Source organism: Poromitra crassiceps, assembly GCF_964638095.1.
Source record: "Poromitra crassiceps genome assembly, chromosome: 7".
NCBI classification, from domain to species: Eukaryota; Metazoa; Chordata; class Actinopteri; order Beryciformes; family Melamphaidae; genus Poromitra; species Poromitra crassiceps.
In genome coordinates this window covers 33,930,192-33,956,898 of record NC_139628.1, presented here as the reverse complement: position 1 = coordinate 33,956,898, position 26,707 = coordinate 33,930,192, and the positions used below count along the sequence as shown (strand labels likewise).

The 26,707-nt window shown below is 42.8% G+C and overlaps 2 protein-coding genes across 2 annotated transcripts; both read left to right on the top strand.

Annotated features, from left to right (window-relative positions):
- The first annotated feature begins 952 nt into the window (after nucleotides 1-952).
- coro1b (coronin, actin binding protein, 1B) lies at nucleotides 953-18,351 on the top strand. Its single transcript, XM_083640881.1, has 11 exons — nucleotides 953-1,584; nucleotides 7,707-7,912; nucleotides 9,805-9,927; nucleotides 11,317-11,446; nucleotides 13,886-14,067; nucleotides 14,745-14,864; nucleotides 15,010-15,114; nucleotides 15,229-15,374; nucleotides 15,876-15,933; nucleotides 16,090-16,422; nucleotides 16,537-18,351. The coding sequence occupies exons 2-11, from the start codon at nucleotides 7,709-7,711 to the stop codon at nucleotides 16,657-16,659; spliced, it is 1,524 nt and encodes a 507-aa protein (XP_083497007.1). The 5' UTR covers nucleotides 953-1,584; nucleotides 7,707-7,708; the 3' UTR covers nucleotides 16,660-18,351.
- A 3,126-nt stretch (nucleotides 18,352-21,477) lies between these two features.
- LOC310779563 (uncharacterized protein) lies at nucleotides 21,478-24,324 on the top strand (the record flags this gene model as incomplete). Its single annotated transcript, XM_083640089.1, has 3 exons — nucleotides 21,478-21,571; nucleotides 22,758-22,911; nucleotides 23,711-24,324. The coding sequence occupies exon 3, from the start codon at nucleotides 23,713-23,715 to the stop codon at nucleotides 24,322-24,324; it is 612 nt and encodes a 203-aa protein (XP_083496215.1). The 5' UTR covers nucleotides 21,478-21,571; nucleotides 22,758-22,911; nucleotides 23,711-23,712.
- Nucleotides 24,325-26,707: the final 2,383 nt, after the last annotated feature.

Genomic DNA, 26,707 nt, shown 5'->3' with positions numbered 1-26,707 from the left:
TGTTTGTTTCAAGTGGGCACTGTTTGTTTACATTTTTATCCCACTGATGTCACATTGTCTATGACATCATCAGTGACATCATTATTGACCAAAATCATCTTATTACATGACTGATGATTTCATAGGCATTGTGACATCATTGCGATGTCATCAGTGAGTGATGTCATCAGTGATGCATTTTTATTTTTTTATTTTTACAAATGTATTTACATAATACGAAAATACAGGTTCAGTGATGCAAAGTTGAGCAATTGTGTGCTGCCGCTGCGCATGCCAATAGTGCAGGCAAGGCCACGTAGCAGCCGAGCTGTGGGTGAGGCCGCGCAGCGGCTGAGCTGCGTATGCGAGCTGCAGGGACCGCTCGGCAAGCTGCAGGGCAGGTGAGACCGCGCATCGGCTGAGCAATCGAAGGAATCGAGCATGCCTATCGCGCAAGATGCCTAGTGAGTCCAAAGTCCCGAATATTGAGTGCGGTGATACTAGGCCTGAGAAGTGGGGTGACGAATGACTGACTTCCCATGCAAATGTGGTTCAACCAATTAAGGTTAATTAAGTAAATCGTCTGACAAGAATGGCCAGCAGGGAGAGCTAGACTGCTATATTTCCATGGGCCTACACAGTTGAAAGCGAGAATTGTTACTTTCCCCAAATGCCTTAACTAACACCTTTTCGTTTTAGCCTGGCTGTCAATGAAAGTTAAAGTTACTCATATTCCATCAATACAGTTTTTTCCCCGAACATTTGGTTTATTTGCCAAACAGCATCACCGTCCGCGTCTTCGTACGCTTCGTAGCGTTGCTTCTGTTTCACGCACGCATGCGCGGTATGAACTTATGAAGGCATAGCAGAGCAATCTAGTAAGATATACACGGCTCTGATAGATAGTATAGCTAGCAGGATGCACGAAGGCCTCATCCGTTAGCTATTCTGCTAGCTGGCTATTCATTAATATTCTAATTTTAGACAGATGTACGCGTCGCGCGATGATTTCCGGGTATATGGGACAAGGGGCAGGCAGAAGTGTAGGATGTGAAACATCTTGATGCATCTTCGTCTTTGATATGTCCTGCCATTAGGCGGAAGTGTCTGGGATTCTAGTGCATCCATCCAAAAACACTCATCTGATAACGGACAACACGGAGCGAGCACTGTCTTTTCCCACCGTATACCCATCTCTCTCTCTCACTCTCCGTGCACTGTTTAATTTAGCGTATCACCACGGGACATGATGATCCACATCGCACCACATTATGCCTAACTAGTAGTCATTCCTGACAAAAACAGCCGCAGCAGGACAGGAGAATAGCGGAAAGGCGGATAGCGCTCCGAAGGAATCTATTTTTCATGACCGTGTTTGATCGCAGGTCTACGCAGTCAACGTGCAGGCAGCCTACGACATTTTATTTTTTTTATTTGTTCCCAAACCTCCACCGTGGTAGCTGGACTGTAGCTGCATCCCCGGACACAGGAAAGGATTAGGTTACCGCTGCTAGCCTCGGATTATTTTATTGGCCTCCCCCTGTCACGCCCGAGTCTCCGGCGTTTCTTTCCCCAATAAGGAGAAGCGCTTGCTGCAAAACCCAGGTAGGTTATTGTAGTCGGAACATGATGCATGTGCAAACTGCGTTGCTCCGGCTACTTCCTCGACACGTCCCAGTCTGGGATTAAATACACCAGACTGTCCTTTTGTTGCTCACTGTGTGTAGTAGTTGCTATTTTCCGAACGCACATTTTCCATTCTCCCTAATATAGGCCGCTATGTCAGACTGATGCTGCTTCTCCATAGTAACCCCTAAAATAAAGTGTATACGGATACTGTGCCAAATAGGGGTTTCTGTAACAATATGGAACCACAATAGTAACACCATAGGATATGATGAATAGCATTATATTACTGTAAACTCAGTCCCACAGATACACGGACCCACTTTGAGTCCTTGGAGGAGTGTTGCAATGTTTTGTCTTCCAGTTGCACTTGATAAAACGGTGTGGTTTTGCAGGCAGCCGATATATTATAGGCCTCAGTCTCATTTTTAGGCAAAGGTAGACTAGCCTGTATACCTGCTCAAATGTAATTTGCTTTGACAACTGTGAAGCATTAGGTGGCAGCCCCATGGATAGAGTTACATCCCTCCCTTCCTTCAGCCGTCAGCTCTGCGTGCCCAACCCCCTTCCCATCCCCTTCCTCCCATGTTTTGGTTTCTGGCGGATCTTGCCCTTTTGTCCACTGAGGCCTGACTGTACTTCAGAACAGTCTCCCAGTATGAGGGGAATTTGCCTGCTGGTTTGAATAAGACATTCTTCATCGTTAACATTCACAAGACGCTGGTGAATGGTGATTTTAGCCATCTGGATGCACTCACAGAAAACCACAACAACTGGCAGAGCTATTTAACCTGATGAGAAACATGCAGATTTAACTTGGCATACTGGTGAATTCATGGTGCATTCCCTTCCCAGAGACGGGACGATACATTTATCGAAACATAGAATTCAATACAACCACGATACGATGTAGCATAATCCTTGGGGAGCAAGCAAGTGGGAAATATCTGTTTGTTTCCATTTTTGTTCCACTGACGTCACAATGTCTATGACATCATCAGTGATGTCATCAGTGACATCATTATTGACCAAAATCATCTTATGACATCACTGATGATGTCACAATGACTAAAAGTTAAACAAAGTCTGACTGTGCAGAATTGTGTATTTCTGAGCCACAAATCTGTCTAATGATGGCATTGGCTTTCTAGAATGTAAACAAGATAGTTTTTAGATAGCAGCTAGTATAGGCTATAGTATTATATGTCCCCCCCCCCCTCCTTAAATCAGTTTTTATAGCAGTATTATAGGTCTAACAGTTTCCATTGTACTGTACATGCATTTCATCCATCAATGTCCTGGTTAAAAAAAAAAAAATTCTACATCAATATTTATATTCATCACCGTGTAAACAAAAACCATGTGCTTTTAGGTAGCACACATCAGACAGACTCTGTGTTGCCTGATATTTTGGATTTTGGATAAAAATTGGCGGCGACCTCCCACTATCCAATCAGAGAAAAGTTGACATTTTCTGGGAAATGGAAGGTCAGATCACGATGCTTAGAGAGGACTGTATGCATTTTTTCACCCCGAATCCAACGTCGCCATCCATGAGTCTCTACGAGTTACGGTTGCAGAGATACGCGTCTGCCCTGCATGCAGGACTACAGGAGAGAGATAGAGGACAGCGGGGGGTTGGGGTTTCAAGTTACTGACCAAACACTCTATTTCAGTGATTGATGAGAAGAATATAGAGCCATTTAACACTTATTTTAACACAAAAACATCACTGAATGCAGCTTTAATATTGCATTTGGATAAACTGGGGAAAATGCATTTCAACAACGGGTCGTGTTATTCTACATTTTGACTTTTGAATTTGAATTTTTCCAAATATCGGTTATCGGTCATTTTGATTACTGATAATCGATATCGGTATCGGCCCTGAAAAAACGATATTGATCAATCCCTAAACTAGAGCTAATCTTAGCTAGCCTGAGGGCAGCATGGGTCTGAAGGAAACATGAGGAGTTGCTTACTTACAGCGTTAATGTCCAAGATAAAGTGTCCAGCGCGCTTCAGCCAAGTTTGGAATAAAGGGTCCTGGTGCTCAACAGTGAGCGACAGAAAAAGGTTTCACCTGGGCACTTCGATTTTATAGACTCCCCGAAGTCAAGACACTGGAGCACTCTTCTGTCTGCATGTTTAGGGGCGGAATGACAGTCAGCTGTCTTCGTCAGGTATGTTGATATTGTGATTGTGATCAAGTCTGCAGATAAAGGGGGGTCCTATTATTGAATAATATATAGAGGCATTGAGAGTCAACTAGGTGACAATGTATTCTACTCACCTTTACACTGTGACCCCACTGATGACATTACATCTGAGATTGATGCATTTATTGACTTCTGTAGAGAAAGGTTGGATCACTGAGCAAGAAAACGAGTTTTTGACCACTAAACATCTTATTTGCCCAGTGTTCTATGGCCTACCAAAAACCCACTCATCAGTGGTGGAGCCTCCTCTAGGCATATTGTGCCTGGAAATGGGAGTCTCATTGAGCCCTTATCCCAATATATGATTTTTTTCATAAAGAAATTGGTACCAGACCTGCCATCCTATTTAGGAGACACCGGGGACATTTTAAATGCTGTCAACCTTAAAGTTAGTCCAAGTAGCATTTTAGCTACTCTCGATGTACAGATGTACCTTTATACTAACATACCCCACACAAGGGGTTTAGAGGCTCTAGCTCACTATCTTGAGAAGCATCCTGAGGGTATTCCTCCATCCAATGAATTTTTACTCTCTCTAAATGGCCCTAAAAAAAGAACTATTTTCGATATGCAGGTGCTTATTATATTCAATCACAGGGCACAGCTATGGACCCTTTGCACCTAATTATGCCAACCTCTTCATGGGCCATTGGGAAGAACGTTGTATCAATAACCCCAACACTAACCCATTCTATTCTAAAGTCTATCTTTACTGTAGATATATAGATGATATTGCGGTAATCTGGAACGGTTCTGAAGATGAATTTGCTTTTATGCAGTATGTGAATGACACAGACAGTAGTCTCACTTTCATAGAAGAACATAGCCTAAGCCTGACGTCACAAGTATACATTTTTTGCATTTATCAATATCAACAGTTTAGAGACGACTATCTACCACAAGCCTTTGAGCCACAATACACTACTGCATTCCAACAGCAATACACTACTGCATTCCAACAGCAATACACTACTGCATTCCAACAGCAGTCATCCAGAACAACTACAACCCCACTTAACCGAGCCAAACATAAAGACGTGATTCTCGCCTTTCCAAAAATACTAGAGAGAAGACCCCTCCATGTATTTGTTTATCTCCTAAATACAACCCCTCTGGTGGCCAGGTGAAGAATATCATCTTTAAACACTGGCATGTCCTCAAAAGTAAATCATAAAGACATCACCTCCAATCTCCCTCTGGTATCGTTCAGAAGACAACGCAATATCAAAGATGATGTTGTGCATATAGCTATATGCCCCCCACTGCAGCCCCCAGCACTTGATTACCGCGGCCCCCTGCTGGTTTCTATTGTTGTGGCCATTGTACTCATTGCTCCAACACACACAAAGCATGGTTCTTCTTTCACCCTCTCAATGGTACCAAATATGAAATAAAATAATGTATCAATTGTAACTCCACCCATGTCATCTGTATGTTGAAATGCCCCTGTGGCTTAATTTTCGTGGGTCAGACCAAGCGGGCGGGGGGGGGGGTATGGTGGTGCAGTGGTAAGCGCTGTCGCCTCACAGCTCGAAGGTCCTGGGTTCGAATCCCACCTGGGATGCTGTGAGCGGCGAAGGAATGCGTGCCCGGCCGCATGTCCTCGAGCGCCCACCGCCCGGGTGGGGTCGTCAAAAGGGCCTTTCTGTGTGGAGTTTGCATGTTCTCCCCGTGCCTCCCGGGGGTTTCCTTCATATAGGAACCCCCTTCACCAAAACATGCAATATCCTGGTTGCTAATGTGGTTCCTCCTCTGGTCGTTAAGGGTGCATGTTCAGAGGGAGGGGAACTGGTTGGAATAGCGTGAACCTCCCAAGTGCTATGTCCTACCGGTGAAGCTTCCTCTGTCAGGTGAAAAGAAGCGGCTGGCTAACTGCCCATGTCTCGGAGGAAGCATGGAGTCAGTTTCGGCTCTCCCCAGATCGGCAGAGGGTGGAGTAGCAACCAGGATAAATAAATTAAATTGGCACTAATGGGGGATAAAAATGGGATAAAAAATCGGGGGGGGGGAGACCAAGCGGGCTCTGAAAATCAGAATAGGAGAACACAAAACTGCCATACGCATTGAGCAATTACAAATATTATGCTATGGCACGTCACTATTCTGAAGCAAATCATGGTTCGGCTTCCTCCCTCAAATTGATTGTTGAAGTCCGCCCCCTAGGGGTGGCGACACGATTAATAAATTGCTGCGCAGGGAGGCCTTTTGGATCTTCACCCTCAATGCAGCATCTTCTGGAGGAGTGAATGTCCAACCAAGCCTTTCTTCTGATTTCTCTCGTCCCCTTCTCTGTCTGCTTTTTTGTGGAAGTTAATATTTAGAACATGTAAATATTTGTAAATCTGTTGAATTGCGTGTTCCCCCTTTTGATAATTAGCCTAAGCTACTTGCCTTTGGGGAAACACTGTCCTATATGTATTATATATATTTTTTCATATTCATATCCTTGTAATAACTTTGATGGATGTCATGATTTATCATATACTTTTTTGTTATTCAAAATGGCTGTCAATGACATCACTGTGGAGGAGGGTATAATATAAACCTCCCCTTTTTCATTGTTCTGTCTTCTGTTTGACTCTGAGGCAGACAGACATACCCGTCAAAACGTCAGTCAGCCCCTAAAAAACGTGCAGACGGAAAAGAGTGCTCCAGTGTCTTTACTTCAGGTAGTCTATGTGAAAAGAGTGCTCCAGTGTCTTTACTTCAGGTAGTCTATGTGAAAAGAGTGCTCCAGTGTCTTTACTTCAGGTAGTCTATGTGAAAAGAGTGCTCCAGTGTCTTTACTTCAGGTAGTCTATGTGAAAAGAGTGCTCCAGTGTCTTTACTTCAGGTAGTCTATGTGAAAAGAGTGCTCCGGTGTCTTTACTTCAGGTAGTCTATGTGAAGTGCCCAGGTCAAACTTTTTCTGAGTTGTTTACAGTATCATCCTCTTCAACTGCAAGTATTACCATTGCTTCTCTCGCAAGGTATTTGATCCTGGCATACATTACAGATGGCGTGTTGTGTCCGTCTCATACACTTAATGACACCGCCCATATCCAGCATGGTTTCAGCTGTGTTTATGCCACCAACTCCACCGAAAATGGCTCATGGTGTTTTGTGTTGTCAATCAGTTTAAACATAAAAGCATGAATCGAAATTCTCCATTCTCATATTTGGGCTGAAAATCTGCAGATTCCGATCGCTGGCTAATCGATCGTTGCTTAATAAAGCACAGGAGAAGATAATGATGCTTCTCATCATCTCATTTGTGATTACTACAGCAGAATCAAATGTAGCTAATATAATTATTCACATTGTCATATTTCTGTATTTGATCTATTGCATTTCCAATATATCGTCCCATCCTGGCTTAAATATGACTTAATTTATTATGGCCATAAATGACTGAATTACGAGATTCAATTATTTCAAAGCCATCTCTGCAGTACATTCGTAACTTAACCCTCAAGTCCCTCAGCTCATTCCCCCTTAACTTAACCCTCAAGTCCCTCAGCTCATTCCCCCTTAACTTAACCCTCAAGTCCCTCAGCTCATTCCCCCTTAAATTAACCCTCAAGTCCCTCAGCTCATTCCCCCTTAAATTAACCCTCAAGTCCCTCAGCTCATTTCCCCTTAACTTAACCCTCAAGTCCCTCGGCTCATTTCCCCTTAACTTAACCCTCAAGTCCCTCGGCTCATTTCCCCTTAACTTAACCCTCAAGTCCCTCGGCTCATTTCCCCTTAACCCTCAAGTCCCTCGGCTCATTTCCCCTTAACTTAACCCTCAAGTCCCTCGGCTCATTCCCCCTTCAAAATCTGCAGTATAAACAAAGTACACAGAACCATTTTGCTCTCTTGTGTTGGCTTTATCTAATGGTGTCGCGTTTCTCTCCCCAGTCATGTCTTTCCGAAGAGGGGTGGTCAGACAGAGCAAGTTCCGCCACGTGTTCGCCCAGGCGTGGAAAGCGGAGCATTGCATCGACGACATCCGGGTGTCCCGCGTCACGTGGGACGGTCCGCTCTGCGCCGTCAACCCCAAATTCATCGCCGTGATTGTGGAGTCGGGCGGAGGAGGGGCCTTCCTCGTGGTGCCCCTCAGCAAGGTGGGAGCTCCTCCGCATATCCGACTCTACTGTATCCAGCAGAGATGAGCCGTGGATCAATGTTCTACAGTGGCTCTGTCTTGTGTCCTATACTGATCTTAAAGGACTCTGTCCTGTCAAAGCAAGTATATGTCAGCAACTCTTTGGTGTCTTACCGCATGCCTGGTTAATGCGTACTCAGCACTTTTTAAGTTTCATGACAAATAGCGGACGTGGGGTAAAATCTGTACTCTTAAATTCCTGCAGTGATAGATAGATAGATAGATATATAGATAGATAGATAGATAGATAGATAGATAGATAGATAGATATATATTTAAGTGTCATGCACACAGGGTGCCCAGCCCGCATGGGCTTATAAGACACTAAAAACAACAGTCTTGCATGGTGTGTAAACAAATCAACAAAAACATACTGTATGTATGCATATATATACTAGGGATGGGCATTTCTAGCAAAAACACTATTCGAAATTCGCTGGCCAAAGTCGACTTTTAATCGAAATTCGAAAAAAAAAAAAAAAATGTAAAAAAAAAAAAAAAAAAAAAAAAAAAAAAATTGTGAGTGAAATGTTGCATTGTCTCCTGTGATTCTAAGTCTACGGCTTTATTAATTAATATAAAAAGCTTCTGCTGTGGATTTTTAGCTCAAACAAGCATTGCACCACTGAAGTAAAGAACATGTTACATGACATTGACATTTTCGAAAATAAAAAACAGTTTTGACAATCATGAGTGGTTCATTAAATATTTAGTAGGCTCAGGTCTGAGTGCCAAAGGGGTGCCAAAGTCACCCCCTCTCCCTCTTCATGGGATTTCATCCGCCATTCATTTTTCCATAAACCTTGCTTAAAATGCTTATAAAAATTGTTTTACTTGCTCAAACCAAGCGATTCGACTATACTTAGAATCAGGGGAGACAATGCAACATTTCACAAAAAAAAAAAAAAAAAAATTCTTCGAATTTCGACTTTCAATAATAAAAGTCGACCTTGATAATAACAACGATTATTCGAAAATTCGAAATTCGATGCCCATCCCTAATATATACACATACATACTTACATTATATACATATGCACGTACATATACACATTACAGAACTCAAATCAAAGAAAAAAAAAATCTCTTTTCCCAGGCTTTAGAAATAAAATTGGCTATATGGAATGCTCCTTTTCCAAAACATAATTTTTGTTTTAAATAAAGTTTTTTGTAATCATCCAAATAAAACAGATCATTGTATAACAAGCTCAGTGTGTTACTGCAGTGTTCTGCTTTTATTAAAAAAATAAACGCAAAGTGACAACATAGCCTATCGTAACCTACTTCTTTTTCAATGCGAGCCATCTGAAACTGAAGATATTCTGTTTTTTACACACTGAGCAGTGTTTCCCCTGGAAAAATCTTCAGGCCTGGAGGGATTTCGAAACGTACCTCGACCGCAACGGCGGGGGCCCTCGCTGGCGACGCTAAACTTTTAGCTAACCTGTTCGCATCTATGTTCGCAATGGCATCCCAAGTATCATCATACTACTATGGGATGCGATGCGAACAGTTGTATTATGGGATGTGCGTTTCCCAGGCAACGACACACGTTGACATGTTTTGGAACAGCGGCGCACAATGCTCCTAAAAACAAAATGCTTATTGTTTTGAATGATTTGGCATCTTCTATTACTGTCAACACCAGTAGGCTATTGCTGTATTGTAATAATATGCCATAAAGGTTTATTGAAATTTTGGGGAGAGCAGATCTTTTTTTTTTTTTTTTTTTTTTTTTTGCTCCAATTCTTTTTCTGGCCTGGCAGGCCCACCAGGCCTGTAGAATGGTAGGGGAAACACTGCTGAGCGGGGTTATTCCCTCCACCCACTCGCTTTTCCTCTCTCCCGCAGAGCGGCAGGATCGATCAGGCGTGTCCCATGGTGTGCGGCCACGCGGCGCCCGTGCTCGACGTCCAGTGGTGTCCTCATGACGACAGCATCATCGCAAGTGCCTCAGAGGACTGCACAGTAAAGGTGGGCGACACCTACAACACACTGTCCATCAGGGTTAGACTGAGATATGGGGCTAAGACTGGCTTCCCCGCCCCCCCCCCTAAATATGGGATACCAGTCACTGTGTCGACAGGTACCTGAAACCTGTCTGCGAAACCTGCAGGGAATTTGTATTTTCTTTGCACATTTTATTTATCCATTTAAAGCAGCTACGAGCAACTTTTTCGATTGTTATTAAACAGTCTAAATTTAATATCAATGCATCACATCTTACCTCTAATAGTAGACGAGACCAATGCAGAGTAGTCTCGCTTGAACCCCGAGTGAATCGGCCAGTGTTAGTCTGTCTGTGGCCAGGGAAGATCAGGAAGTGAAATGAAACCGTTTGCAGCAGCCACTTCGGCCATAACCACAAAATAACTTCCAAAAAACCTGTTAGAATATAACGAGAGATGTTCGCGAGAGTATGCATGGCGTTCACATTGTTTATGCTATGTTGCTAGGCAGCGCGAACGGGGTAGGCAGGCAGCTGCCTTTCACTTCCGGGTTTCACTTCCGCGTTTATCCGGTCCGGCGGTAAGCAGAGAGAGAGAGAGAGCCCCCTGTTGATGCGAGTTTAGACAGACACAGACTTAATAATCATCTAAGGGAGCAATCTCCGATTCACACGGCTTTGGTCTCAGCTACTATTATAGGTAAGATGTGATGCATCAATATTGTAATTATACTGTTTAATAACAATCGAAAAAGTTGCTCGTAGCTGCTTTAATAACGGCTTTTGTGAATGTGTCATCTAAAGGAGGTAAGCTATCCCAGCGCTTCCCTGCTGTTGAACAGTTGCTAATCCAAAAAGTATTTCATTAGTCTGAGTTTCTGTGGAGAGGTTTAGTGTCCTTTGATTTAAAGGCTTTTCCATCTGCCAAAAATACAACTCTGTGGGGGGACTTTGAATATTTGTCTTCTTTCTTTGTGCATGAAAATGGACACGTGTAAAGATATTTATATTATTCACAAGTCCATATTGGTCGACCTCTACGAAACGTGTATTTGTTATATTTCCATGCACCTGGATGGATGCATGTCATGACACACATTGTAATGATGAGTTGTCAAGTTATAATGGTGCTGACGCACTCCTTAAAGAACATTTGATTGGATTTGAGATGCCAATCTGATAGCTGCACCTACATCAAATATCAGCTGAGTTCTCTGCTCCAGCAGTAGTTTCCATGACCCGGGTGTCTTGTCGTTTGCAGGTGTGGCAGATCCCAGATCAGTTTTTATGGCCCAGGCGTCTTGTTGTTTGCAGGTGTGGCAGATCCCAGATCAGTTTTTATGGCCTGGGGTCTTGTTGTTTGCAGGTGTGGCAGATCCCAGATCAGTTTTTATGGCCCGGTGTCTTGTTTGCAGGTGTGGCAGATCCCAGATGGGGGCCTGACCGCTCCGATGACCGAGGCCGTCGTCACCTTGGAGGGACACAGTAAAAGAGTGGGAATCCTGGCCTGGCACCCGACAGCTTTCAACATCCTCCTAACTGCAGGTAAACTGTTGCCTGGTTCCAGACCTTCGAATGCGCCCACTCCACGGAGTTGCATTTTCACTGCTTCTGGGGCCGGATTCATCAATGTGTTCTTAAGATAGATCTGGCATCGTCATATGCAAATGCATTTTCTTCGGTTTTACTTAGCGATTCAACAATCAGCACCGAGGGGGACTAACGATTGGCCAATCGGCGTCAATAAACAGCTCAACGGGCGAGACTAAGCTGTGCACACATTAACTAACGTAAGATACATTGGGCTCTAATGATTGGCTAGGGAAAATGGAATTCCCCTGGGGAAATTCTCAAATAAAAACAGAGGGCAATCTCAGTCTAGAAGGTGGAAATGAGTGTAGCGAGTTGAAAATTCAGTCTATCAGGCTAGGTAGACTCACCTATCACCACCTCCTGTCAGTCTGGTGAGGATGTTTGTTAGCAGAAAACATAAAAACTGATGATATTTCATTTTTAAGAAAATGATTTAAGTGATTACTTTTATTCTAAAGCAAGGCAGTTGTTCCAACTACTGGCATCCATAATTTGTCGCAGAAAAATAACTTCGATTTTCTGGCGGTTTTAAATGTGTCCCATTTGAGACAAACAGAACAGAAGCACACAAGGCTGGCTGGGGGAAGAGATTGCACGTGACATTCTCACTAAAATACTGTCTCCGTCTTTTAAGCACAGCAGAAGCAGGGTAAACAGTTGTTTAGACTTTGCCCCTTCAAAGTCTCAGTACCTTTCCATCAGTTAATATTGATAATGTAGTTCATTGTGCAATAGAGAACAATGGAAGAGCACATCAAAGGAATAAATGTCAAACCTCATGATCTACACATGATGTCATACTTGAAGCAGATATGTAAAATGTAAGTGAAATTTGCCTTATAGACTGTTTTCACCAGAGCGCAACCCCACAGCACTTCCTTTTTCTCAGCATTCGGCAAACTGCAGAAATATTCACTCGACATCGTTACTTTTGTTTTCGCTGCTCAGCTGTATAGACGGTTTTCACGGAATGGTCAGTCCTGCACTTGAATGTTTTTTTCTTCTTTTATGTCCATAGCAAACACTGCAACAGGAAGTGAGCGGGGGTTCAATTTAGAATGTTTTTGTTGTCAAGTTAAAACCATCTATAGGGCCTGTATAGCTGTGCAGCAAAGGGCCATCTTTGTTAGTCAACAATTTAAACATTTGCCTTTGAAATAATTGCTTTCAGGACGAGTGAGTATTTTCTGAAGTTACTTTTTTTAACCACCTTATCGTCCGTCTTTGAAGGGTGCTCAGGACCCTGGAGGGTGTGTTGTCATCATCAGTGTGCTAAACACATTTGACATTAGCTGACAGCCAGAGCAAAGTGACGCATTCCCACGCATTTAGATAGTGAGAGTTTGAAGATCAGCTCGAAGCTTACTCAGCTGGTGTTCTGTGACAGCCAGTTCAATGACTACTGCATTATACAAGCCAGGAATTGTATTTCCCTCCTCAGCAATTCACAGTATGCAATGCAAGCAGGAGAATGTGGTTAACCTGAAAAATAATTACACTTTGTGATGTTGCCACCGCACCATTTGAATTCATTTAAAAATACCCTACAAAACACTACTAAACAAGAGTACAGTAAGCACAGTGTAAACGCCGTTTCATTTTTCAATACGTTGACACTGTGTGACTTTCTTAGCCATCATCACCTTCTGACATGACATGCTTTTTTCAGCTCTATATATTTATCATCACAAATAACCAAACATAGTCATTTTCTGATGCTCCTAACGCAGACTAAGGGCCTGTGTCCATCTAGCGTCTTTTTCCAACCGTTAAACGCTGGAAGTACGCTGGGAAGCGCTGATCTCAGCGCACAATATACAACTGAAGCAGTCTGAAACTAACGTTAGTTCAGTGCGGTAGTAGCTTGATAGCTGACAGCTAACATTAGCAAACAACACACATACAGTGATTTAGCTCAACACTCGCCAGAAATATTAAGTGTCTAGCCAATCTGCTGCCACAATTGAGCCTTTCTGTCTCTGTTGCGATAGTTTCTCCATATGATTAGTTGCCAGAAAAGGAGCACCCGACACCAGCGTCTTTCTGAAAAGTTAAAATATTTTCAGCTGGAAGCGCTGGGAGTCGGGCGCACAGAAACGCCAGAGCGCTCTGAAAATAGACGCTGGGCGCGCTGCGCACTTTCTCTAGACATCCGTGTGCGCCCGCATACGCTCTCCCCCCATTGGAAACAACTGAAAATAGACACCGGAGCTGATGAAAAGACGGTAGGTGGACACAGGCCCTAAGCGTTCAGGTTTCGACTGTTTTGTGCACATTTGCTTGTTGATGTCAGGCGCTGGCTCGTAAGCCCCTATTATTCTGGACCTTCGCCCGGCTCATACACTGCCCCACCACACTGCATGCTGTGTGTCCCTCTCTCTCTCATCTCAGGCTGTGATAACTTGGTGTGTGTGTGGGACGTTGGCACGGGGGAGCTTGTGTACCAGCTGAGCGACGCCCACCCAGACCTGATCTACAGCGTCAGCTGGAACAAGGACGGCAGCGCCATCTGTACCGTGTGCAAGGACAAGGCACTGCGCATCATCGACCCACGCCGGGGCACCGTGCTCAAGGTGAGCTCACAGCTTGGCCATATATGCAGATGTATACAAATGAGCGGTGTCACGATTTCAATTCGATCGAAGAATCGATCGAAGTGTGAGCGTTCAATTTGAATCGTCAAAATCACAAGAACAATTGCGATTCTCCCAGGGGGTTTTTTCTCTCCACCCCCGCCTACTACTTGATAACAACATATTGATTGATGCACACATTGTAGTTACAGGAAGCATCCATCACATATTTGATTAAACCTCTTGACAATAATTCTTGCATTACATTTCAATTCCATTATGTCATCATCATTACGTCATGATGTTCTCTGTCCAGCCTGTTAATCTCGTCACTCAGCAGTCATGATGTTATCCAAGACTGTAAACAGATGAGATTAACACCTTCCTACTTCAGACCCTTTGTAGTCTAAAGAAGGAGTGTTGCTGAAAGCTTAAAGGTGCTTTCTTTATCTATGACTGTCAGAGGAAAACTGAAGCTTTTTACATAATTTGGCAAGCGTGCAACTAGTGCTAAGCTATTTATCACGTGCTTGTTCACATGTTTATAATGATGACACAGCATAGAAAAAATGAAATGGAAACAAATCATACTTCTCTTCACAAAACACATTCTATAATGGAGGGCTTGCATACTAAATGTATTTATTGATCTCTCTCTTCTTCCTAACATGACTCAGGTGAGAGAGAAGGTCCACGATGGCACCCGGCCTATGAGAGCGGTGTTCCTGGCTGACGGGAAGATCCTGACCACAGGCTTCAGTCGTATGAGTGAGAGACAGCTGGCCTTGTGGGATACGGCAAGTCTCACCTGTCCCCTGACCCGTCCCCATGACAGACACATAGAAGCAATTACAAACAGTACCATGCAACTGCACAAGGAAAAGACCCTCAGCTTTGAAGTTGTCAAATTAACGCTTATGTATTTTTTACATATTCTTACAGAAAGATCTCTCTGAGCCAATGGCAGTACAGGAGATGGACACGAGTAACGGGGTTCTTCTACCCTTCTACGACCCTGACACAAACATGGTCTACCTGTGTGGAAAGGTATAGCCTGCCCTGAGGATTCTTTGAGGAACACAAATTCACTCGCTCGGTAACAGTTAGTAACCATCCCCATCCATGATTGGTTCAGTCCACTTATCTTCTGCTGTCTTTCAGGGGGACTGCACCATCCGATATTTTGAAGTGACCGACGAATCCCCGTATGTCCATTTCCTCAGCTTGCACAGCAGCAAGGAGCCTCAGAGAGGAGCAGGCTTTCTCAGTAAAAGAGGTGTGGATGTCAACAAGTGCGAAATTGCCAGGTAAGTTGGGTTTGGTTATGATGTTTATTTATGTCCTTGACATTTGATGCTTGATCTTTTGTGCACTTTTGCACTCCACTTTCACACACTTGCCACATTGGATAACTTTTCTTTTACTTTGCCTTTAAGTAGGATATCATATCTCTTCTTTCCTTCTCCTGGGTTCATATGTCAATTTACTTACAGTACCTATTTTATCCATTGGTCTTCATTTTGTGTAGTCATTTGCTTCAGTATTCTCTTGTTTATTGTAACTTATTTATCTCTTTTTACCCACCATGTTGGTTGGTTTTAGGTTTTTTCTGTGTAGTAATCTGTGGTGAATTGTTCCTGCTTTTGATATGGGCACAATATGACTGTGATGCTACTTAACACAATGTTTTGCTGCATTCTGTGTATGAAATGTGCTATACAAATTGGTTGATTAATGTGCTATGTTTGTTGGTTGGTTGGTTGGTTGGTTGGTTGGTTGGTTGGATTTACAGTATTGCTATTCTGCAGGTTCTACAAACTTCATGAAAGGAAAGTCGAACCCATTTCTATGACTGTACCACGAAAGGTAAGCCATTGCACACTCTTTAAAACATGCAACTGTAAAACTGAGTTATTTATTTATTATGACTTATGGCAAATACGAATCCAAGCGTGCACAGCATTTGTAGGTGTATGGTAAATAAATGCATCTATATTTCCCATCTCCGTCTTGCAACCTCAGTCAGATCTGTTCCAAGGAGACCTTTACCCGGACACAGCCGGCTTGGAGGCGTCTCTCCTGGCCGAGGACTGGATTGCCGGGCAGGACGCGGCGCCCCTGCTGGTCTCCCTGAGCGGTGGCTACATGGCTCCTCCATCCAAGCACAGAGACCCCCTCAGGGGAAAGCCCAAGCTCGTCTCGCAGGACTCCGGGCCTGCGACTGCCCCACCGGCTGCAGGCAACGCAGCTGCTCCCGTACCCACCTCAGCCGCCAAGGAGACGGAGGGCGAAGTAGCACCACAGCCAAGAGCGGCTAAAGAGACGGACGGGACATCCGACAGGCTGAAGAAAGAGGTCAGATAAAAGAATCAGTCGCTGCCCTGCTGACCTTACAGCCTTTTTTTTCATGGCCAGAATCATTTCATGACCACTCTTCTTGCTCTCTCTCTCTGTCCCTCCTGCTCCCAGGATGATGTGTTGAACGAGTTGTTAGCGGAAATGAAGTCGTTGCGCGCCGTTGTCGTCGCTCAGAGCCAGAGGATTGAGCTGCTGGAGAGGCAGCTGGCTCGCATCGAGGATGGGGACGTATGAGTCACGAGGGAGCACCGCTACACTCAAAGGGCATTCTTACTTTAAATCCAATTCATAGCCTTACTAGAATCAACAGTACCTTGAGCTCTGTGAGTGGAAGAATGTAGCTTGACGTGTAGGGTAGTAGTGACGAACTGTCAAATCACCCCTAACCCTATAGCGAAGGAAAAGAGACCACCGATTTGTTTCTGCAATTCTTATATAGACAGTGGGTGAGAAACAGATGTCATCTGCATACAGTGATTTTGGCCGTGAAATAATGTTTTTTCTTATGAAAGAGTATTATAGTAGCATTTTGATGGTGCGTATAGTGCAGCTTTTGAGATTTGCAAAATCTGTCCACTCGGTTTAAATGATATAGTGGCATGAAACGCGTCTTAATTTTTGAAGGGCTTTGGTGGAGTCACGTGTCACAATGGAATCACTGCCTCGCGTGGATGGAGGTGGTGATGCACCGCATTTGATTAAAGCAAGTGGAGGCTTCACCCCGAATTAGTGTGGCATCGCAAAATGATGAATTACTTGCAATATTCTTTTTTTTCTGTCTGAAACACTCACAAAATGTATCCATTAGGGGCATTTAATCAGGTAGTTAAAGCTGCTAAATTGTGATGTCATATAAGACCTGATATCGTTGCGTGGCTTGTGCTTTGTTTTACTACTTCATCATAGGAGTCTATGTAAAAGGTTTAAGGGTAGGAAAATTTGCCGCTACACAAATAATGATTTTGATAGTGAGAATTGTGTGAATGACAGCCGATGCAAACGTAGTCGAATATTTATGGATATTGTAATTCTGTGTGGTCTTGGCGTTCAGACAAAAGGTAACACTTGCGATCTTGTACCTCATGTTGTCAGGGGAGAGCTTTGTGACGTCACAGGGATGAGTTCTCTGTGATGTCATGAGGCCCAAACTCCAGAGCAGTAAATCGTGTGTCCACCGGGAACCTCTCTTCCCAGTGCTGGCTTCTTTCCCCCCCTTAATTTGGTACTTGGAGAGGATACAGTGACGTCTGTTCCCGATAGCACTGGGAGCTTGGCAGGTTTTGAACACGTAGAGCGCTAGAATTAAAAAAAAAAAATTGAACTTTTACCAAAGTTAGTCAGTAGTTGTTCAGCAACAAAAAGAACCATTGCCAGCGCTTCCCCCAAAACATCTGTTTGGAGCTGTAAGCTAAAAGGGAAGTTCCCAGTCGACACAGGGATAGAGGTGTGCTACATGCATAGAGACTAGCACTAGTTCCAGTGACTAGCATGTGGAATAAAACACTAGATGTTATTCAAAACAGACGTTTGAGTGATTCTAAGGCACAGAAAAAAGGACGTTACAATGAAATGTGAAGGATTTTCTACGGTTTGAATTAAGTCAAACAGCAGTAGAAGTTATAGTCTTAGGCTAATGTAGAGGCAGTTTTGTATTGGTGTTTCAAGATGGAAGGCTCTTTTAGTTTTTTAGGGCACTTTTTGCATTACACTTAGACTTTTTTGCATTTATTTTTGCATTTATGTGTTACCTCACCCTTCAGTCACGGATAGTGTAACCTATGGTACATTCCATATCCCTTGATTACTTAGGTGATTTATATTTTTCTTTATGCACTGACTTCCCAAAACCTTTATCTGTGTGGTTGTAAACCAGTAGCAGACTCAATGAGACTACACTGTGCAAACCCAATAAACATTCATTCCTCCTTTTGTATTTATGGATTTTTATTCGTGCTTATGCATATTCTGTTAATGATCAGGTATTTAGTGGAATTTGCCCCCTTGGAATAAACCTTCTCCAACTTATGATAGAACTCTTAAAACATAATTTCAAACTGTATGCAAAGGAACTGCTGCCACACTTAATGTAATGAAAGATGAATAGATTTACAGTGCCAGAAAGTATGCAATCCTTTTGGCTTTTTATACATCTTGTGCTATTACAGCCTGAATTTGCATTTTTTTTACCAATGTCTAGTAAGCATTTTTAAGAAGGATTTTTATTACAATTTTCACAAATGAGTTAAAAATGAAAAGCTGAAATGTTTTAGTCAATATTTGACCCTTTTGCAGTGACACTGCAAATTCCTTTGAATGTCCGCGAAAAAATTGAATTGACTGAATTAAATGCTGAACTCAGGCTGCAATGCAAAAACAAAATGCATCAAGTCAAAAGGTGCATGCATGCTTTCTGAAGGCACTGCAAGCCGCGAGTGATTCCTTTGATCTTAAGATGGAAAACGAATGCCATTTCAGTGAAGCACTTGCACTCTGTGCACTGTGGGTGTTGTACCTACATACGTGTGGCTTTGTGATAGGTAAAAAGATAAAGTCAGTAAAAGACTGCGCTTCAGAGAATCCTGTTTAGATCGTTTCCTTGGTACCTAAGTAAAGTTTACTGTTAGGATTGAGGTTTCTGTTGGGTGGGTGCATGAGTGCTGGGGGCTGTGGCTGCCCACGGACATGAACAACAGGATGTGGCCGACTTGTTTCATGTTCATACATAATGTGCTGCTATTGAATTTGATCACTGCTGTTGCCAGGTAAAAAACCTTACAACTCCACTATATATAATCATTTTCATATTTTCACTTAAAGTGATAATACGGAAGATTTCAGTTTTCTTGTCTCTGACAACACCCTGCTCAACACCTGAGCAGTAATTGCAGGTGAGATCGCCCCCAAGAAATCTGTAATGCTAGCAGAGACTGGAAAAAAGTAGCTTGTTATGCTACTTCACTGTCACACAAGAGTTGTCAGGAACCTACAGTAACCTGCAGAGTGAGTATTGTGTTAGCTCCGCCCACCCTGTGTCACCACAGACGCCATGTTCATAAATGCTGCAATACTGAAAATGCAAAGGCTTCCATCAATGGGCCATAGGCTCAATCACCATTGTGTTAACTCACTATCAGATAGATAGTGCATGAAAATCTTCTGTATTATCATTTTAAGATTGCATGGTTGTCTATCGTTGGCGCTCAGGCATGTGACACTTTCAGATCCACTTTCACTTCTGTATAACTTCAAACCTGGATTTCTTTCGAGATGAAAATAAGTTTTTTTTTAGATACAGAATTTTGGTAATGCAAGGTTTTCACCCAAAGGCGCATTATGTCACATTCTGCTGCACATAGTGAACTTGAAGTGTTAGCAACAGCTCTTCTGACTGGTTTAACTATATGGGACTACTACTGGGTTGAATTGTATTTTACAACCATGCAAAGAAAATTCATAGTAAATATCTGGTAGGTGGATTCCAATCAGTGAATGATGAAGGTTGTTGGTAAAAGCCCCCAAAATAGCTTTGCTAACTTTACTAACTTAAAGGAGCACTCCGCCCATTTTCAACCAGCTTTGTATCATTAGAACATCAGTAGTATATCAGAAAACTGTAAACTGTTTTGAAGTCTGTCATTTAATTTGACAGTTATTGAGTGTTAAAGTGTGGACCAGTGACATCACTGGTCCACACTAACTCAAATTAATAACTCATTAACTCAAATCAACTCTCAATAACTGTCAAACTATTCATCATTCATCTAGTTTGACAGTTATTGAGAGTTGATTTGAGTTAATGAGTTATTCATTTGAGTTAGTGTGGACCAATGATGTCACTGGTCCACACTTTAACACTCATTAACTGTCAAATTAAGGGGCACTTTACACGAGGACGGTTTCCTATGGAAACGGGGAATTATTTTATCGTTAGTGCCTCCCTTTTAGATGGTGACGGCGAATTTGCGCTTAGGAAACGACACATTTTGGAACCACCTTCTAGAGTGAAATTGTTAGAGACGCTTCCCGCTGAGCGCTCCATGTAATCACTTTGGAACGGCACATTTCAGAAACTCTGACGTGCCTACACACGCGATTACGCCATAGCCGTGCGCGAGTTGACAACCAAAGAAAACGTCAGTATGAATGAAGTTTGGCAACATTCAGAATTAAGCTACACTGCGGCCAACTTCAGTTACATGTTCAGAACGTTACTGCTGCGAGGAGCCGATGGCTGTACCCGGTCGGCATTTAACGTTATAGTTACAAAGCACGTCGACAGTGTTTTCTCACTGCCAGTAGAGTTTGACAGATCACAGTCAGCGCTCCCGGTCCTCGCTGCTTGTTAAAGATTTCCAATAGGCGTTATTCTGATAAACTGGTCACATATATGTTACATTCTCACCCGACAAATATTAAAACTTTAAAACAGTTTGGGTTTTTTTTTGCTTGAAATAAGCTTTTTCTCAAGTCTAAATGACTGCGGAAAGTGTACTCTACTTCCGCGTTTAAAACAGGAAAGACGATTACGAAATTACGTCATTTCAGTAAGCGTCCTTGCATGGGCAAAGAATAAGATGATCACACTGTCACCTAGCGACCTGGCATGTACATTACGGCGTTTTAAAAATTCAACGGCGCTCATGTAAACAGGGAGAAGGTGTGAAGGAAACGCTATTGTGTCGTTTCTTTCAGAAACTGTCCTCGTGTAAAGGGCCCCTAAATGACAGACTTCAAAACAGTTTACAGTTTTCTGATATACTACTGATGTTCTAATGATACAAAGCTGGTTGAAAATGGGCAGAGTGTTCCTTTAAGAGCAGCATCTTCTTTTTATATTTATAGATGCATTTTTCATATCCGTTTGTGTCAACCACACCCCTCTCGATGCGTGACGATTGACTAATCTGTGCTTTCACCCCACCTACCTCAAGTCATGTCTTGGCTGCATCCTATAACATACTTTATGCATCTCATCACCCCCCCCCCCCTTCCTCTCTCTCTCTCTCTCTCTCTCTCTCTCTATATCTCACACACACACACACACTCTGTGTCTCTCACACACACATCACAGTCGGCCAAGAAGTTAACCTCACTGATACAAGCAGTCTTTTTCTGTGTGGCATAACAAGTCCTATCAACAAATCGGGTAAGTTTTGTCACTTTTACTTCCTCCTGTACTATTCATAGTATTTTCTTTTTAACAAATGTATCAAGTTTTCTCCATCTCGCCCGCCTCATCTCCCACCCTTCTTCCGTACAATTACAGTTAATCATACACGCATGATCTTAATATCTTTTTAAATACTCAAAGTATTGACATAAACATCTGTACTTGTGACATAATGACAGTATTGCAGGCAACAGCAAGATGAATTTACCACTTATTCTAAAATACAGTAAGTCAGTTACATTCACATACACCTCAATTTGCACCTATTTCCTAACTAAAAATGTATTTTTTTTTTAAACACTATCCAGGTCTAAAGCATGTCTAAGCTTAGCCCCACAAACCAACTAAACTAAGCTGTTTTATTGCCATGGCTGGCTGACTGATGGTGTCTTAATTATCGTGTCGACAGGAAACTAGCAGCACAGCAAGTGTCTGCTGGCTTCCTGTACCTCGGTGACACCACACAGTTCCAGACCAGCAGAATCAAGGCCCCGCAGACTCTTCCTGTTCCATCTCCAGTGTGCATGACATTTATAAACCTGTGGTTACGATATGACCGCCAGCAGCCAGCCATCCCTCTTACAATGGCGTCAGCTTCTGTGAGTCTTTTTAGGCTGTGACAAATTTGAAACTTTGTGACTGACTAAATTACCAGGATTAGATTTCGATACCAAACAAAAGTGCAATGTTTTCTGAACATACAGTATGACAGCTAACACAGGATTTACAGCGCAGGTACAAACTCAATTCAAGCCAAACGCACAATAACCCTCTAATTGTCCAAAAACGTACGAAACATTTTGTCAAAAATAAAGGGGTGGGTCCCTAAGGGATCATTTCGTCCCAGGCACAGACACGTGGTGGCCCCATGAAGAGGCTCTGGGTTATGGGACCCCTGAGCTCTTGGGGCCCTGGGCCTAGGCCTGGGCCGGGTAGGCCTGTTCGGTAATACATCCCTGGTGAAACATACCAATCAAACTATTGAAATACTATCGTCGAAAAGAGTTATTTTATTGCAATCTTGTTGTATTTTCACTCAGATATTATGATCAAATGTGTTTTGTCATTTGCCATCTAAAAGGCAACCAGAATGCTGTATGAATTATATACAGTAATGTTATGCGCCCATCAAGCCCTTTAATAATGAGAGGTTTATTTTCAGATGCTGAATGTACCTACATTTACAGATGGATTTCCTCCTCATGAAAACACTGCAAATACTTTGAAAGAAACTGGATTTCTGGGGCAGAATTAAGCCATAAGTGTGAGGCCAAGCCATTAGGATTCTTCAGCTTTGAATTTCTTGAGAAGGTAAAGTATTTTCTAACTCGAATCTGTATTTTCTAACTCTTATCTGACCCAACAGTGAGAGATTTACAGATTGATAAAACTAAGGGGATTTTTCATGCTCTGACTAACCCTTGGAAAAGAATGGAGTTGGATTCAGACCTGGGTCAAATACTGTGCTATCTGCAAAGTGTTTTTTTTAGAGTGTATATAGGCCTATAGGGGTTTAGATTGTGCCACGTACATCACAGTACTAAAGAGAAATGTGTTAAATTGACTTTCAAATGCTTTCCTGTGATTATAAAAAACTTTCTGACACACATTGCATTGCCCTGTATGACAAGCCCCGCTCATCTGGGACCAATGTACGCTGAAACAAACAAAGGTTTAGAGGAAAAAAGTAACTTCCAAAGATAGCAGAGTACCTAGTTACTTTTCACTTGAATTTATTGGTGCACATCATGCGCACAAACTAATGCTGGCACGTTGAAGGCTGTGTAGACCGAAACACATCAGCATTATTGTTTATGTGCTGCTTTCTTCCTCTAAAGTTCAGTGTTTTCGGTTAAGCGCTCAATCAATCAACCCAATCAAGGCTGTTTTGGTTGTTGCTTCTGTCTCCACTCTTACACCATTAAAAGTATTTGGAAACACTTTTTCACCCGGGACTGGTTCCTTTTAAGAAGCTGAATATAGATCAAAATCATGAAACGCAACAGGAGCCGAATTTTTCAATCTAATTTTTAATTTCTTTGCTATTTTGTAGAAATTGTGATCTGTTTGGTGACCACCAACGTCAAAGAGCAACCCAATTCTCTCTCTCTCTAGGCATGGCTACCGAGAAGAACGCTCTTGCAACCGCAAACACAACCGTGGGGATCCTCTGTGGCCTCCTCGTCGTACTGGTTGTGCTGCTGATCTACTGCTACAAGAAGCTGAACAAGATGACCAATGGAGAATTCACTGTCCGCCGCGTGGTGTATAAGGAGGGTGGGCTCAGGGACCAGGTGAGGGGCGCAGCCACGGCCCTGGGCACCCGCCTCGGGGTCCGCCTGTGGCCTCGCAATGACGCCGAGGGGGACGGAGAGGAGATGCGAGACTTCCGCGACGAAGAGAGAGCGGTGGAGGGGGGCAGCCAGAGAGGTGGAAGCCAGGATGGCATTGATGAGGTAGGGGGTGGTGGTGTAGGGGAGGGCACGTCAGACGACTCATCGGATGATTACTCGAGCCTGGGGGGGGAGGACCTGAGGCAGCGAGCCAGGCTGAGGGATGAGCCCGAGGCGGAGGGGAAAAGGGAGGGACCGGGGGAGAGTGCGGAGGATGGAGAGGGTAGAGAGGGGGGAGAGGTGTGCGGGGGTGCTGGCTTGCTGATCGACCTGAAGCAGTTCTCTGGAAGTGCCATCTGGTCTGAGGACAAGGACAGTGATGTGACGGCACTGTGAGAGCGGAGCCAGAGGACGCTTAGGAAATCAATCAAGGGGAATCCATTGAGACATCAGGATAGTGCCGGTGGCCGATTGGTCACTGAAACAGACATGTCGTAAACTGAACTGAATATAGCCTCTTCTTCTTCTCATTTCGGCTGCTCCCGTTAGGGGTCGCCACAGCGGATCATCTGTTTCCATCTCTTCATGTCCTCTGCATGAACTGAATATAGCTTATAGTATATAATCATTTACTTTCTATAATGCAAAACTTTCTATAGTGCAAAACTCAGCTAAGAACTTTGATGTTTTTGTAATGTGTCAACATGATTTGAATTGCTTGAAACTTGACTTGATGCATGAAGGGAAGACTTGGGACTCGACTTGGGACTTGACTTTGACTTGGGGCTTTGCTGACTTGAAAATGTTTTTAATCTTGACAAAAGAAAAGATCTTGTGTTTGTGTAAATGACTTGGATTAAAAGTGATTTGTTCCTTCAGAAAACTGAATTTAAATACTGTTTTTATATTTGTATGGAATTATTGGATTTATTGAAGTTGAAACAAGTTTTTATCCTATTAAAATAAAACAATGTTGCATTGAAAATAGCCAGATATTTTGTTTTCTTAAATTGATACTGGACTCTTGATTTGTTGTGACTTGTCGTGGTGTTCTACATGTAAGTTGAGACTTGACATTAGTGACATGGACTTGAGAGTGACTTGGTCACACCTCTGCTTGTTAGTCTGAAAAACAGATTATACTATTTCTATTGGCTACATTCCTTCAAAATGTGTTGCCGATCTTACTTGAAATCGCAGCCATTGATACATTACTTTGCTAAGTTGCTCTTCATGCTTATGGTGAAAATACTGTAATATTTTACAGTGACATTTTATGGACCTGAGTGGGGAAATTGGGCTGTGGCCCTCATGAAAACCACCCTGTACTGAATTTACTGTATAAATATCACAGCCAAACTATAAGCAGGTCTAGCAATATTAAGGTAGTGATACCATGGGAGACGAAAAGTAGGCTACCATTAATCACAATGAGGCCACTATAAACTCTAGTGCATACCGCAGACACACAACAAATCCCTATAGGAATTGATAGGAATATTAATATAATAATTGTTCGTTAGTGTGGCCTACCACTTCCCACTTTAATGCTTGTTTGCATCAGCAATATACTTTTGTATGCCAGTGTGAGCCTATTGTTTCATTTTGGGGCGTTTCAATTTAAGTTAGTTAAGTTATCCCCATGGGGAAATTCATCCTCTGCATTTGACCCATCCTCTAGTAGGAACCTTTCAAGAACTAGGAGCAGTGGGCAGCCGCAGTGCAGCGCCCGGGGACCAACTCCAGTTCTTTTGCCATTGCCTTGGTCAGGGGCACTGACAGGAGTATTAACCCTAACATACATGTCTTTTGATGGTGGGAGGAAACCCACACGAACATGCACACATGAGAGGACCTGGGTTGGTGATAACCACTGATCCACCATGCCGTCAATTTGCTGTCAACTTGCCTTCAATTTGTAGCTACATTGTAGCTATATTATGTGTTACAGGCTTTATCCTCCTGAGACCCATGCAGCAATGCATTTTTGTGCATTGTAGTGCACATCCGTTTTTGCATAATTCCTCTGATACTATACATGTGACTCTATTGAGTCCTGATGTCCCTTACAGAGGACAACCGTAGCTTTCCAATGATATATCATGTGTGGGGTTGTGGCCATGCCAACTAGCCTTTACCTGTCTTTTGAAAATGGCTGCCGTCACAACAAGCACATTTTATGGAAGAAGGAAAGGTAAGCATGATATTCATATTTAAAATGTTTTTCAATGTTATATTTTGATTGTTTTTAGTAAGTAAACATCTAATGAGCATTTTGAGTGAGTTTTCAGAGCTGAACTTATTTATTTTCAGGGGGAAAAACACTTAATGATTCATGTAGTGCACATCAGGACTTACTGTATGTTTGTTTCACATTTATTTAGTAGACAGCTCTGTGACATATAGACATTACAATACATTACATGTATACACAATACAATACATTTTTGAGATTGTGTCCCGATGACATCATTCCCCAGATGATGTCATCAGTGATGTTGTCAGTCTTTTCATAATTCCAATTCCAAAAGATTCCAGTGGAGCTTTTCATAGCTGGCTTTATTTTGTTAATGTTTTATGCTCGACATAAGTACAGTTGTGCACTACAGTGCACATGTTATTATTTTTTTTATTTTTTTAATGTGTTCTTTACCACCCCAACACTTAATTTATCCAAAGAAATTCAAAATTACAACACTTCCCCCCCCCCCCCCGGGTCTCAGGAGGATATCAGTGTTTCTCAAAAGTACCCCCTAGGGGTACTTTGAAGGACTGCAGC

What these genes read in the sequence shown, in the direction of transcription:
- coro1b (XM_083640881.1), top strand. Translation starts at nt 7,709, where the DNA reads ATGTCTTTCCGAAGAGGGGTGGTCAGACAGAGCAAGTTCCGCCACGTG. An exon ending in TGGTCTACCTGTGTGGAAAG is followed by an intron (nt 15,115 to 15,228) that starts GTATAGCCTGCC and finishes GCTGTCTTTCAG; the next exon opens with GGGGACTGCACCATCCGATA. An exon ending in AACAAGTGCGAAATTGCCAG is followed by an intron (nt 15,375 to 15,875) that starts GTAAGTTGGGTT and finishes GCTATTCTGCAG; the next exon opens with GTTCTACAAACTTCATGAAA.